General features: G+C 45.2%; 1 protein-coding gene across 1 annotated transcript; it reads right to left on the bottom strand.

Annotated features, from left to right (window-relative positions):
• Window positions 1-10,325: 10,325 nt before the first annotated feature.
• Window positions 10,326-15,264, bottom strand: LOC125513489 (histone H3.2-like). The gene has a single exon (XM_087534777.1). The coding sequence runs from the start codon at window positions 12,822-12,824 to the stop codon at window positions 12,303-12,305; it is 522 nt and encodes a 173-aa protein (XP_087390903.1). The 5' UTR covers window positions 12,825-15,264; the 3' UTR covers window positions 10,326-12,302.
• Between the last annotated feature and the right edge of the window lie 162 nt (window positions 15,265-15,426).

Here is a 15,426-nt window from a genome sequence, read left to right as displayed (position 1 = left end):
GCCCAGCTGGATCTGGATTAGCCACATGTTCTGTAACCTGGACCTTGAAAGTGACAATAATCGTTGTTGAAAATTTTGCTACTTGGTGTCACGGTGAAGATGTACTTCTTAACCAGAAGGTCTGATATTTCGTGCGGTGTGTCTTCATTCCGTCCTCTTGTTTCTTCAAACAGATAATCAGTCTCCTTTCCGGTTATGATGTTGCCTTGTCCAAACAATGTGAATTCTGCTAACGTAGCATTCTTTTTATTGTTCATATAGGCATCTATTCCATGTAGTGTATTCTCTATCTGTATATAAACAACTGTCTTACTAATATGGTTGAATACTTGCTTAATGGCGGATAGAGGGAAATAAGAGACATGGTGAGCAAAACTTTTTATTTGGTGGATGCAGAATGGATATGTGCTGACAGTGAATATTTACCATTAAACTCATCTATGAACATGCTAACAAATGGAATCATAACAGGGTTATCATTGGACCATCGTTGTAATCTGTCTGCATCAAAAGCATCCGCAAATTTTCCCCAAAGCATCACAACTGTGGATGTTCTGAAAATAAATGCGGTTGATTTGTTTGAGAGACGACGTAAAACAAGGAAAGTATATGGGGGGCACGTACTGTCCATCTGCAATGTGAACTTGACGCCAATGTAAAATAAGGCTCATTAACCATTGATTTAGTGATTCTTCTCATCACCAAACTCTGTGATATGAGCATAGTCCTTGTATCCATATGCGGAACATTTTCAAAAAAAAAATCAGCAAGCAACTTTATGACGTAGTGAACTAAAAATACTAATATAGAATACCACTGTGTTAGTACCAGTATCATGATATCATTACCAATGATGCAAAGACCAGTTAAGACTACTCCAATGACCATCGCAAAAAAAAGGCTACTCCAGTGAGGTCACCATAACCAAAATGGAGCATAAGAAGTTCTGTAGTGCTATCACTTCATTTATTTTTGTTCTCTCTGAAAGTTTTGTAATAGAAGATTTATATCGGAAATTCGATACGGCTCGTACGACCATATGCTCATATTATCCAAACTGATGGCATGTCTACGGATTTTAAATAACTTAACGGTCCGTAAAGAAAAATAAAGTAAATCTAAACCTAAGTTTTCTACTGGTTGTTTGAATACTTTTCCTCAACAAACATCAATATTGCCATGCGTACACTTTTTTCTACAGCGTACTATTTCTTTTAAGAAAAATAAGAAATGTTTTCGTGCATGCATTCAACAGTATGGATGTGAGGAGCAAATTGCTAATATAGGCTGCTAGCCTGTACGTTCACACTTTAGATTCTTCAAGTCTATACGGGAGTACTTTTTTTAGGGGAGTCTATACGGGAGTACTACCTTGTCTAACAGTAATAATCTCAAATCTCATGTGATGTATAGCTTTTATCCGTAAGTTGCATTCAATATTACATCTCACCTATACACTTTCGCTCTACGCTATATATTGTGACACAACCTTCCTCTTACACAACAAGACATCGAGTAGGAATGAGGCACACGAACTATCATGGCTTCATTAATTTGAAGTCGGGCATGATGCCTTTTCTCTAAAAAATAACTACCTTGTGCTGCTCGGTCAATTCAACACATGTATAGCTAGGAATGAGGTGCACCAGGAATGCTTTGAGCATGATAAGATAATCACCGATGTGATCACTAATGATCACCGGGATCAAAATCCCCGTCGATTTGTCAGCATGCCATTCGGTCCGAGGACTAGGGACTAGGCCACAACCGAAAAATTTGTTTGGTGCCGCCAATTGAAACTGGTGAACGATCAAGCTAATTCGTATGCGAACTAGACATTGTTAAGGAACACAGCTCCTCCAACGAAAATCATGGAGGGGAATCTTGGCTGCAATGACTTTGCTGGAGCATGTAAAAACGATCCTACTTGTCGCAACAAATACATTTCTTGGGCGAACAAGCTGGATATTATTGCCACAACCAACTTATTTGCCAGTTAAAAATACATCTTTTCCTTGGTGCAGTGTGATTAAAAAACATTTCCTGCTCTGCCATCTCTGCTGGGTGTATGTGTCACGTGCCGAAATCTCCGAGTGATCTCTGTGTGTCTTTCTAGGTGATGTTTGGTCTGTTCTTTTTGAATGACTTGGCGACCTTACGCTAGCTTCTTTGTGGTGACCAATTGCTCGGGTCTAGTACGATGATTTGAGTCGGTGATCCCACGCTACTTGTGCTTGCAGAAGCTTAATGACCTCCAGATGTGCTGCTGTGGCCAAACAATAGTTGCGGCATTGCCTCGTGGTGTAGGCATGTTATGTGCTTGGTGATACCAGGCGGTCCATCCCCTTGTTAGCCTTGAATGTTGCTCACGATAAACACTTGTAGCCTTTTTGGTTGCCTCGCCCCCAAAGCCCTCCCAATTAAGAACAATCAGCATATTTCTGTCGCCTCATGTATCCACACTAGGCCGCTCAATCGTGATAAACTGGCTTGCCTATTGCCTCAGCCTTGCCATGCACTTGGAAGCACCACCAACGAAGATGCATGTGCTACTTGGTTGATCCTGCTGGTAGTCATAATGTTTTCTCATAAATGAACCCGTGCAATTGCTAATGGATGACATCGGTGGATTGTTACTAGTTTTAGACCAATGAGAGCCTTCAAGAGGACCAAGCTGAAATTATACTCCATAGCCCAAAGATAACAGGTAAAACAAACTGATGGATGACACTTCCACTCTTACTTCATGACTGCCTTTGAGCTAGATAAATGGGCGATCAAGAAGATTGACAAACTTAGAAGAAAATTCCTTTGGAATATTGAGGATGAGGCGTATGGTGGAAAATGTTGGTCAACTGGAAACGGATTTGTGCGCCAAAGTCCAGGGGTGGGCTAGGAATCAAGGATATCACAGCTTACATCCATGCTTTGCATCTACGGTGGCCCTGGCTCGAGTAAGACACCACTGGCAGACCATGGAACAAAAGTACCTATTGATTCGGTGGACAGACAACTCTTCGCTGCTTGCACTAATGTGCCGATGGGTGACGGGAGATCGATGTTTTGGCATGATAGATGGCTGCAGGGAGCGCTCCTAAGGATATTGCCCTATCCCTTTTTCTGCTAGTTTCGAGGAAGAATTTGTCAGTTGCTGATGCGCTGCATGATGGCAGATGGTTGCCCTATTCCTTTTACATACACAAGATTAGCACTGAGGCTGATCTGGACCGGTACATTCAGCTTTGAAGGGCCACTCGGAGACTTCAGCTCACTGATACTCCTGATGCTATTATGTGGCTGCCTGACTTCCCTTGCCGCACTTCGACAGTGTTTAGAAGATCAAGGTTGATCCCAAAATCCAATTCTTCATCTGGATTCTGCTACAAAACAGGATATGGATTGCTGACAGCTTGCTGGCTAGGAACTGGCCGAGTATATTGACAAATGTTGCCTTTTTGACCAGGAGGAGTGTGCGAGCCACTTAATCCTCTCTTGCGCGTATAGCAAATAGATCTGGTATTCCTTCAGGGCCTCCTATCCTGGAGTTGTGGATGCTGCTCCCGGTGCCATCACAATTCTTCAATGGTGGTCTAAGTCTTCCCTTTGAACGACCACATCAGACGGAACCAAAGGATCTACAGTCACGGCCTATAACGCTTGGAACATTTGGAATGAGCGAATCGGGAGAGTTTTCCAACCAAAAACTGCCCCGGTGACAACTGTCAATACTATCATCAGAGAAGATATCATCAGAGAAAAAAGCGGGATAGTAGTTGTGTTTTTCTCTCTTTCGGCTTGTTCCGCCCTGGTGCAAACTGTAACTGACTTCCCTTCCTCCTAGGCTGTTCTAGCCACGGTCACCTTGTACAGTATTCCCCTTTCTTAACGCAAAGGCAGAACACCTGCCGTTTCCGGTCAAAAAAAAACTCATGCCTTAATTCTCTCTATAATATATTTGAGTAGTTGATGGACTTTCTGTAGGTTGTAGCAGAAGAAAAGGCATTGTGGTCCAAAATGACGATATTGTGAGCTAAGAGGTTAAAGTGAGCTGCGTGTATTAACTTGGGCACTACCCAGAAGATCAGTAGAGTTCTTCCTTTTTAAAAGGAGGTTGTGGCGTCAATTAGTACATGAATTTCTCACGTAAAATTTATAAACATCATATAATATCAAGTTTTCGACAGGCCGGCAATGTCAAATAACCTCATAACTTGTCACGATCACTGGCACTGCACATTCATGCTGCCCATCACACAAACCAAACAATGGAACGGATGGATGAAGCACAACTAAGCAATCACACTTACACTCCTTATCGTAAGGAAAATATTATACTCTTGCAGCTTGATGCAAAAAAAAGTGTGTTTGGATGATGAAAGCATCTGTAATGTAAAAAACAAGATCTCTGAAACTACAATCCCATCCGCGGGCTAGCTGGCTAGGCTACCTTTTCGTATACGGAGACCAACATTACAAATGGAGGTCCTAGTCCAACCAAGTGAAAACTATTAAACTAGCATACGGCATACCTCCATGAAGTGCTACTCTAGTAAAGTTGTACTAAAGCTGGGTCAATTAATTTGGATTGGAGGCAGAAAACTCTGCCATAGATGCCTCAACTGAAAGAGAGCTGATTGTCCACCTAATATCTCCAATTGTTTTGAAGCCTACCGTATATCATCTCTATAGAACTGCTAGTGCAAAGTAGTGCTTGTCGCACAGCAGTCAGTATAAAAGGCAAAAAAGCTCATATGTATCAGAGAGAAGTGGCCTTCACCTTTGTGAAATCCGAGGAAATATTCCCCTGCTCGGTGCCGCATTTGCCCAGCGATGGTTTCAACAGAGCAGGAATCCCCCTTTCATCTCCTTCTCTTCCTGCCTGGAAGCTCCTGTTATTTGCTTCTCTCAGGTAGAAGATGGAAATTGTCAGTTGGTCTTGCAAATTCTCTAGTAGTACTTGCTGTTTGCAAGGTGTCCTATAATTACCTGATAGAATAGCACTCTCTGCAGCCGCATACAGATGTCTTCATCGATGAATTATGAATTTCAGATACTTCACGCGATCAGATACCACACCACCTGAGCTTGAAAGAAACCTGACAGTATATGGTGTCTTCATTTGCACTGCAAGCACAAATGGGGCTATGGAAGATAACACAACACAATTGGCATATCAATTGCACTGCAAGCACCAAAGTTTAGGTCCCCCGCAAAAAAAAGCACCAAAGGTTAGGTAGATATTGAGTCAGTAGTGTGATGATTATCCTAAAACTGAATGCAGTAACGACCAAATGTACAGAGAACAGAATTCAAAATCTGTCACTTCTTCAACTTCAGCTAGCTAGCTAACCCAAACATAATTCAAAATCACTTCACATAGACCCAAAAGCCGAAATGCGTTCATCAAATCACTGTACAGACATGGGGAAAAAGGTGCAGACACACCGAACCACATAGCTAGCAAACAAAAATAACTGGCAAAACCACAAAATCGACGGACACTGCATCATCCATTGTTCAACCCAATCACTGCAGAACCGTGCTACATTTTCAGGTGCGCCATTGAAAATTCACAAAGCAGTCAAGCAGAAAGCAGAGGCATTGGAGGACAAACAGAGCATTAGATGATAACTGAACTTTCCATTGCCATCTCATTGCAGCATCAGGATACATGGGACAAGAGGACACATCATATCAACACCAACGAACACAAGCACCGGGCACACATCCTGATCAGCAGACAGGAACAGCAACCATCCAGCATCACCGGCGGCGACCGAAAACCTAAGCGTGCTCCCCGCGGATGCGGCGGGCGAGCTGGATGTCCTTGGGCATGATGGTGACGCGCTTGGCGTGGATTGTTGAGTAAATAGGCAATTTCTCGATTAAATTAATCCATGAGTAAATCACTAGCATGGCATTGACTAAGTTGATGACGTACTGACTCTGATCTAAACATGCACGTACTAAGCAAACAGTAGACAAATCTACACATACTGCTAGTACTGCTAATATGAAAATAATCAGGAGCGGGATAAACGAGTTATACCCTCCAGTAGGCCACGCAGAGGCCGCGGCTTTGGTGGCAGCAGCGGCGTCCTCGGCGGCCTTCTTGTCGGCTTCAGCTTTCTCGGCGGCGGCACGGTCGGCGTCGGTGGACATGGTGATGATGAAGGCGACGCGGACGTAGAGGAAGTAGACGATCGGAAGCGAGCAGTCGCGTAATCGCTGCCCAAAAACCTATTCGCCCCTCACCCCGTACAGGAACCAGAAGGGCGTGGTTTCGGAGACCTGCTCTCCCGTCGACCGTGTACGCGGCGGACGGGATGAAGTCACCGGCGGCAGCAGCAGCAAAGGAACGACGATGGGCGTGCGCGTGAGCAGATGTGATCTGTTCGTGGCGGCTAGGGTTAGGAGACACCGCATACTTATAGGCGCAGCCGCGTGGAGAGACGTGGGCTCGACCCACGTCCGAGTCCGTGACAGCCCACGATCCGACGTCTCAGATCGTGGCCCAGCTGCCAGAAAACTCTCCGTTAGTGACTGGCAAAAATAAGCGCGTAGGTGTGAGCTCGGCTTGGCTCAATCCCGCAACCCGCGGCGCGTCGTGACGAGGCGAGGCGTGGCGTGGCGAGGCGGGCGGCGGAGGAGTAGTGCGCGAGGGCCTCTTCTCTTCTCAAGCTCCAATAGCATGTAGAAGAGAAACCCTTATAAACCACTCCAACTCTCCTTCCATTTTCGGGGTGGGACTAAACTTCCCACTACACCTAGTGCCATATAACCCACATGGGCCCTTAGAGATTTTTCAGAAATTGTAATATGGGCCTAGAGCCCATCTCAGATTTCAGCAATCCCCCACCAGATCTCGAGGGCCCATTGTGTCCTCTGTTTCAATTGCTGTTTCGATATACCAGTATTTCAGTGAAGACCTGTTAAGGTTGAACTTCACCTAGAACAAGTGGCTACACTCCTTCACAACTGAACAATGGACTATGCCTTGAATTGTCAGTTTGGCGTAAAGAAGTTTCACTACATGTCTTACTAGTACTAGGCTGCCGAAGGCTGACCCCTCGGATGGAGCATATAAGTCACACTCCTAGCCTATTCATGAGCTTACTAGAGATCACCCCAATCTCATAGACTGTGACCAGCAGTCGGGCTCATATAGGTGTGTTCCTCCAAAGATCGCTCTGTAGGATAGCATCTTGCTTTTATAAGCTTTGGAACACATTGAGACCGTAGTCATCCTACCATACAGTATCGAGAGTATTGCATCTCCAACGGAGTGGGTTAGTATAGTTACTCTCCTCAGTTCACCACTGGCTTGTTTTCCCAGGTCCTAGTTCACGGGATCTCCGATCACATAGGTTGGGTTACCACCATGGCAACTCATGTGGATCTCATACCCATCTCCCTCGATGCATTATCTATCACAACACGTGATAGGCCTTTTGTAAAGGGATCTGCCAGATTCTTAGCCGTATGGACATAGTCCAACGCTATCACTCCGGAGTTTCTTAATTTTCTGACAGCTTTTAATCTCATTCTTATGTGTTTGGTGGACTTCATGTTGTCCTTTGAACTCTTCACCTTGGTGATGACAGTCTGATTGTCACAGTTCATAAGGATAGCCGGAACCGGTTTATCAACCAATGGCAAGTCCATCAAAAGATCTCGAAGCCATCTCGCTTCAACACCAGATGTGTCTAATGCCGTTAATTCTACTTCCATTGTCGATCTCGTTAAGATCGTTTGCTTGCAAGACTTCCAGGAAACAGCACCACCTCCAAGAGTAAACATATACCCAGTTGTGGCATTCATCTCATCAGCATCAGAGATCCAATTCGCATCACTATACCCTTCAAGTACTGACGGGTATCCGGTATAGTGAAGTCCATAGTTCATAGTACCTTTCAGATAGCGCATAACTCTCTCAACAGCATGCCAATGTACATCACCCGGTTTGGAAACAAACCGGCTCAGTTTGCTCACAGCAAACGCGATGTCAGGCCTCGTTGTGCTCGCTAGGTACATCAGTGAACCAATGATTTGAGAGTATCTCAATTGATCTTTAGCCATGCCTTTGGACTTTCGAATCAATACGCTAGGATCATATGGTGTTTGAGATGGTGTGCAGTCCGAATATCCAAAACGACTCAACACCTTCTCAACGTAATGGGATTGCAGAAGTGTGATCCCACCCTCATTATCTCTCAGTAGCTTGATGTTCAAGATAACATCAGCCACACCAAGGTCTTTCATCTCAAAGTTCTGAGATAGAAACGATTTGACCTCCTCAATGACTTTGAGGTTTTCCGAATATCAGTATGTCATCAACATACAAGCACAGTATAACTCCTTCGCCCCCACCATGGCGATAGTATACACATTTGTCAGCCTCATTAACAACGAAACCAACAGATGTCAGAGTTGTATTAAACTTATCATGCCATTGCTTAGGTGCTTGTTTCAGGCCATATAAAGATTTTATCAACCTACACACCTTTCTTTCCTGACCATCTATCACAAAGCCATCAGGCTGTTGCATGTAGATTTCCTCCTTTAGCTCTCCATTTAGAAAAGCCGTCTTAACATCCATCTGATGGACGAGAAGACCATGTGAGGCCGCCAACGAAAGTAATACTCGAATGGTGGTCAGTCTATCCACAGGTGAATAAGTATCAAAGAAACCTTCCTCTTCTTGCTGGTCATAGCCCTTGGCCACAAGCCTAGCCTTGTACTTTTCAATCGTACCATCGGGCCTAAGCTTCCTTTTAAACACCCACTTACATCCCAGTGGTTTGCAACCATAGGGACGGTCAGTGATCTCCCATGTCCCGTTAGCCATGATGGAATCCATCTCGCTACGGACCGCATCCTTCCAGTAGTCAGCTTCTGGAGAGGCATACGCTTCTGAAATAGAAGTGGGAGTATCATCCACGAGGTACACGAAGAAATCATCACCAAAGGTATTTGTAGTCCTTTGTCTCTTGCCCCTACCAAGGGTTTCCTCGTCATCCTCCTCAGGATTTTCATCATGTGTTTGTTCATAATATCCCATAGGGATGGCAGGTTCAGGAGTCTCCTCAGATTCCTGTCTAGAAGTTCTTTGCATATCTCTCATAGGAAAAATATCCTCAAAGAATGTAGCATCCTTAGACTCCATAATTGTACCGATCTTCTAGTCAGGTACCTCAGATTTCACTACTAGAAATCTATAGCCAACGCTGTTCTTAGCGTAGCCCAAATTAGCGCAGTCCACGGTCTTGGGTCCAAGCTTACGCTTTTTGGGGATCGGCACGTTGACTTTCGCCAAACAGCCCCAAGTGCGCAAGTACGAGAGTGTCGTCCTTCTCTTTGCCCATTTCTCATAGGGAGTGATCTCATTATCCTTTGTCGGAACTTTATTCAGGACATGACATGCCGTCAATATAACCTCCCCCCACCATGCCTTGGATAAACCCGATGTATCTAACATGGCGTTAACCAAATCAGTTAGAGTACGGTTTTTCCGCTCGGCAACCCTGTTTGACTGGGGTGAATAGGGAGGCGTCCTCTCATGAATAATGCCATGTTCAGCACAGAAGGAATCAAACTCACTCGAGAAGTACTCTCCACCACGATCTGACCGGACTCGTTTAATTTTCTTTTCAAGTTGATTTTCAACTTCTGCCTTATAGATTTTAAAGTAGTGTAGAGCCTCATCTTTAGTATTTAACAAATACACATAGCAATATCTAGTGGAATCATCTATCAATGTCATGAAGTATCTCTTTCCACCTTTAGTCAACACACCATTCATCTCGCAAAGATCAGAATGTATGAGTTCTAATGGTGCCAGGTGTCTCTCCTCCGTGGCCTTATGAGGCTTGCGAGGTTGCTTAGCTTGCACACATGAAAGGCACTTAGAACCTTTGGCTAAAGTGAAACTCGGGATTAAATCCAACTTGTCTAGCCGCGTCATAACACCAAAACTAATGTGACAAAGACGTGAATGCCAAACTTCAGATTCATTAACATTCGAATGAATATGGTTCATGACTTTATTACAAAAATCTACGAGGGAAAGGCGGAACATCCCTCCGCTCTCATAACCTTTTCCAACAAAGAGTCCATATTTTGTAACAACTAATTTATTAGACTCGAAAACCAACTTAAACCCTTCTCTACATAGAAGGGAGCCACTAACGAGGTTCTTCTTGATGGCGGGGACATGCTGCACGTTCTTCAGCTGCACGATCCTTCCCGAAGTAAATTTCAGATTGACCGTGCCAACACCATGAACAGAAGCACTCGCGCCATTCCCCATCAATACGGATCCGTGACCTGTGACCTGGTAAGAAGTGAACAATGAAATGTCAGCACACACATGAACACCTGCACCTGTGTCCACCCACCAATCGTTGGGTTGAAACACTGAAAAAATAGTAAATAAATTACCGTACCCAGATGCACCATTCTCATTGTTGCCCACAATCATGTTGACAGACTTGGAGTCCTGTCCTGACTTCTTGTACTTGTTTGGGCACTTGTTGGCCCAATGTTCAACTGAACCACAAGTAAAGCAGCCCTTGTCCTTCTTGTTCTTCTTGAAGGTCTTCTTACCCTTCTTCTTAAAGTCGGAATTGTGTTGGACACCGTTCTTTCCCTTGGGCTTGTGGGAGTTGAAGTTCTTCTGGTTCACCATGTTGGCAACAGAAGTCCCTTCGGCCCCTTTTCCGTGCGAGTCTTTTGCCCTCGAATTCTGCTCAACACTCAGATGGCCAATGACATCCTCCACAGAGAATTCATGCCTCTGATGTTTCAGAGTGGTGGCAAAGTTCCTCCAGGAATTAGGGAGCTTAGCGATTATGCAGCCTGTGACAAACTTGCCCAATAACTCACACCTGAGAAGCTCAAGTTCCTTAACAATGCATATTATCTCATGAGCCTGCTCCAATACAGGACGGTTTTCAACCATCTTGTAATCGTGGAACTGCTCTATAATATACATCTCGTTCCCTGCATCGGCGGCCCCGAATTTAGATTCGAGCGCCTCCCACAAGTCCTTGGCGACATGCACACGTAAATATGCGTCGACCAGTTTATCTCCGATCACGCTAAGAACTGCTCCGAGAAACACAACGGTATCCTCCTTGAACACCTTCTCCTGTTCAGGAGCAATCGTTCCCGTGGAGACACCGGTGACCCAGAACACGTTCATAGCCGTGAGCCATAACGTGGTCTTAGTCTGCCAACGCTTGAAGTATGTACCGGTAAACTTATCCGGTTTCAGTGCAGCGGCAAAGCCACTTGCCGAGAAATTCCTACACATAATAGGTTTTTGGATTGTTGAGTAAATAGGCAATTTCTCGATTAAATTAATCCATGAGTAAATCACTAGCATGGCATTGACTAAGTTGATGACGCACTGACTCTAATCTAAACATGCACGTACTAAGCAAACAGTAGACAAATCTACACATACTGCTAGTACTGCTAATATGAAAATAATCAGGAGCGGGATAAACGAGTTATACCCTCCAGTAGGCCACGCAGAGGCCGCGGCTTTGGTGGCAGCAGCGGCGTCCTCGGCGGCCTTCTTGTCGGCTTTAGCTTTCTCGGCGGCGGCACGGTCGGCGTCGGTGGACATGGTGATGATGAAGGCGACGCGGACGTAGAGGAAGTAGACGATCGGAAGCGAGCAGTCGCGTAATCGCTGCCCAAAAACCTATTCGCCCCTCACCCCGTACAGGAACCAGAAGGGCGTGGTTTCGGAGACCTGCTCTCCCGTCGACCGTGTACGCGGCGGACGGGATGAAGTCACCGGCGGCAGCAGCAGCAAAGGAACGACGATGGGCGTGCGCGTGAGCAGATGTGATCTGTTCATGGCGGCTAGGGTTAGGAGACGCCGCATACTTATAGGCGCAGCCGCATGGAGAGACGGGGGCTCGACCCACGTCCGAGTCCGTGACAGCCCACAATTCGACGTCTCAGATCGTGGCCCAACTGTCAGAAAACTCTCCGTTAGTGACTGGCAAAAATAAGCGTGTAGGTGTGAGCTCGGCTCGGCTCAATCCCGCAACCCGCGACGCGTCGTGACGAGGCGTGGCGTGGCAAGGCGGGCGGCGGAGGAGGAGTGCGCGAGGGCCTCTTCTCTTCTCAAGCTCCAATAGCATGTAGAAGAGAAACCCTTATAAACCACTCCAACTCTCCTTCCACTTCCGGGGTGGGACTAAACTTTCCACTACACCTAGTGCCATATAACCCACATGGGCCCTTAGAGATTTTTCAGAAATTGCAATATGGGCCTAGAGCCCATCTCAGATTTCAGCATGGATGGCGCAGAGGTTGGTGTCCTCGAACAGACCGACGAGGTACGCCTCGGTGGCCTCCTGCAGCGCCGACACGGCGGAGCTCTGGAAGCGGAGGTCCGTCTTGAAGTCCAGCGCGATCTCCCGGACGAGGCGCTGGAAGGGGAGCTTGCGGATGAGCAGCTCCGTGCTCTTCTGGTACTTGCGGATCTCGCGCAGCGCGACGGTCCCCGGGCGGAAGCGGTGGGGCTTCTTCACGCCGCCGGTGGCCGGGGCCGACTTCCGCGCCGCCTTGGTCGCCAGCTCCTTCCGCGGAGCCTTGCCGCCGGTGGACTTGCGCGCCGTCTGCTTCGTGCGGGCCATCGGAGCGGCGGGGTCTGGGACTGGATGCTTCGTCGGCGTTGTTGGTTTTGGGTTTGGTGGAGCGATGAGATGAGCAGAGGAGGCGGCGGGGTTAAATGGGGGAGACGGTGGGCGGGGGAGAGGGAAATTTTGGGGCGAGAAGGCGCGCGGCGAGGGGAACGGGGACATGGAGTATGGAGTGTTGGATCGATGGGAGATGGACGGCTGTGATCGGGTTTACGGGGTGAGCACGCGGATCATGGAGGTGGGGCGATCCGTGAGATGTGATTGACTGGGCCGATGGGTATGGTTTGTTGTGATGAACTGATGATCCAAATTGTATATTTTTATTATCTGAATGAGCTCTTCAAGTCATAGGAAAAACACAGAAAAATATATGATTAGAAAAAAATGAACACATACACGCTCATATATGTGCACATACATTCACCCCCTACGAACGCACGCACACACATCATATCTATATGAGTATCTTCGAGAAAATGAGCTACCAAATTGTCTTGAGATTGACGAAGTCACCAGAGGCAACTTCGTAGTTGACGGGATGTCTCCTCCCGCTGAAAATATGAGCACCGCCGCAAGTCTAGGACTTAAACCCAGGTGGGCTAGTTCCACCGCAAAGAACCTAAATATCTGAGCTAGGCTCACTTCGCAATTAGGAATTTTTCATGTGGTGAGAACATCTACAAGAAAATCTTGTCCCTTATATACCCATGGACACGTCCATACAACGCCCGAGCTTGTTTGTTTTGAACCCTCACTAGGGGTTGGGGCGCCACCTGGTGGCACCTCCTGAGAGGAAGTTTGTGCGGTGCCAGATTGATAAGCGACCCTTTCACCCCCTTTTTTCTCTAATTGCTGACGAACATGCACATATAAGCAAGGAACTTGCAATAGAATTTCTAACTAATAACAAAACAAACAACCTTTGAACAAACAATAATATTTTAAAGATCTTGATCCCCTTAGGTAGTGGATTATTCTCAACCAGATTAAACACATTCAACAATTAAATATGACTGCCCAATAAGTTTTATAGTAACACTAGGAGGAAGTCGCCCGCACTTGCTGTGTTTTTTTCTCCACGGTAAAAATCTGACTCGCCCGCACAGTGCAGGCTGCTGACATGGACACGGTGGCGCACCCCTGGTGCGTCGCCTGAGCGGAAGCTCTGCGGTGCCAGGTAGGTGGCGTCCTTTCCACTGTCCTTTTTATGCTAATGACCGTGATTAGTGAAGAAAGTGACATTTGTAATAGAACAAAACAGGGGAGATGGAGCACATGTAGCTAGATAATCATGTTATAGACATGAAAGCTGATCAGTGGCAATCTTTGAGGCTACATGCACGAGTTCAAGCTGAGGAAAGTAGTAGTTACAGGACCAATAGAAATGCATTGCTGGAAATGTACATTATTAAAATAAATCAGAGATATTATCACTAGACTTATATGAACAGCTTTCATGGACGGTACGTCGACGATGGACAGTGAGACAAAAATTTCTAAACTCAAGCATACACAAAATGAAATCATTTGTTGATGATGATGAATGAGACTTTACTGCAGAGACCCAACAGGAAGCCAAGATTCCTGGACTAAAATTTTGAATCGCGAAAGAGAGTCATAGCAAGCCTATGATCTAAACTACAACCGAGTGCCTTGCTCCTTATTCCGAATTAGAAACTTTAGATTACCAAACAAAGACAATGTTTTAATTTATAATGTCAACAACTGCAACAATGCCAGTACCATCTTTTGGCAACCCGGCATATAATTTTGCTGCATAGGACTTGAGTATTCTTTGAAATACCTAAAGAATGTATTTGATCAGTAATTAATCTACTTAAATTTATCTTATGGGATAACTTATCGAATCGGAAAACATAACTATAGTTACTGAATTAATAAACATGTGTTCAGTTGAACCATATGGTTGATTATTCAAGATTATTTCATGGTACATTCCAGTTCTGTAGGTATGATACCTGTCCTACTCTTTTGAACTGAACGATGCATAGAATCAATAGTAGACACTGCAAGCACACTTACATGGCTCTCCATTGCATGCAACATTTTCAGCAATTGAATTGCGAAATCACCTAATCTTCTTCAGCTATCTGTTGGAAAATAACCAAATTCATCAAGTAATTATACTGACAGACTCCACACAATAAAGAATTGCTTCCAGCAGGACAAAAAAACTAAGCCATTATACTCAGGATCAATGAACATATATTTATCGAACTGAAACTAAGACCAGCTAGATAGATACATTTCAGAATATATGCATCGCTTTGATACCTCGTACTATGCAAATTCTACATCTGATTACCGAAAACGAAACCAATTGCTTTCACAAATTAGTTGAAAACCACTCAATAATAACAAACATTACCTCTACAAAAAGTCCCACCCAAATTATGAGAAGCACAGTATATAAGAACTATCATGAACATGAGAAAACATTACTCAAACAAAAATGCAGTACAGTTTGAATCCAAGCTAATAAGTCAAACTGATAATTATTTAATAAATCTGATTCGACATCAACAGTTAGTTCTTGGCACCAGCTCTGCGCAGCGCTGAACGACCTCTCCCCATCGCCAAGTCCTGCACCAATCCAACAGAAATGAAACACATAACTCAGTGCAATGAAAAGTAACCGGCACTGTAAAAATTCTGAGAGATTGGTTTCAAAACGACAGCAATGTTACAAGCATATAAGCTCTCAAAGTGCCACATGTACATTGAAAGTAAAGAGACTATAATT

The sequence above is a fragment of the Triticum urartu genome, chromosome 7A (genome assembly GCF_056163025.1).
Source record: "Triticum urartu cultivar PI428250 chromosome 7A, HENAU_Tu73, whole genome shotgun sequence".
NCBI classification, from domain to species: Eukaryota; Viridiplantae; Streptophyta; class Magnoliopsida; order Poales; family Poaceae; genus Triticum; species Triticum urartu.
Note: the sequence above shows the minus strand (reverse complement) of the source record. Positions and strands in the feature narration are given on the sequence as shown.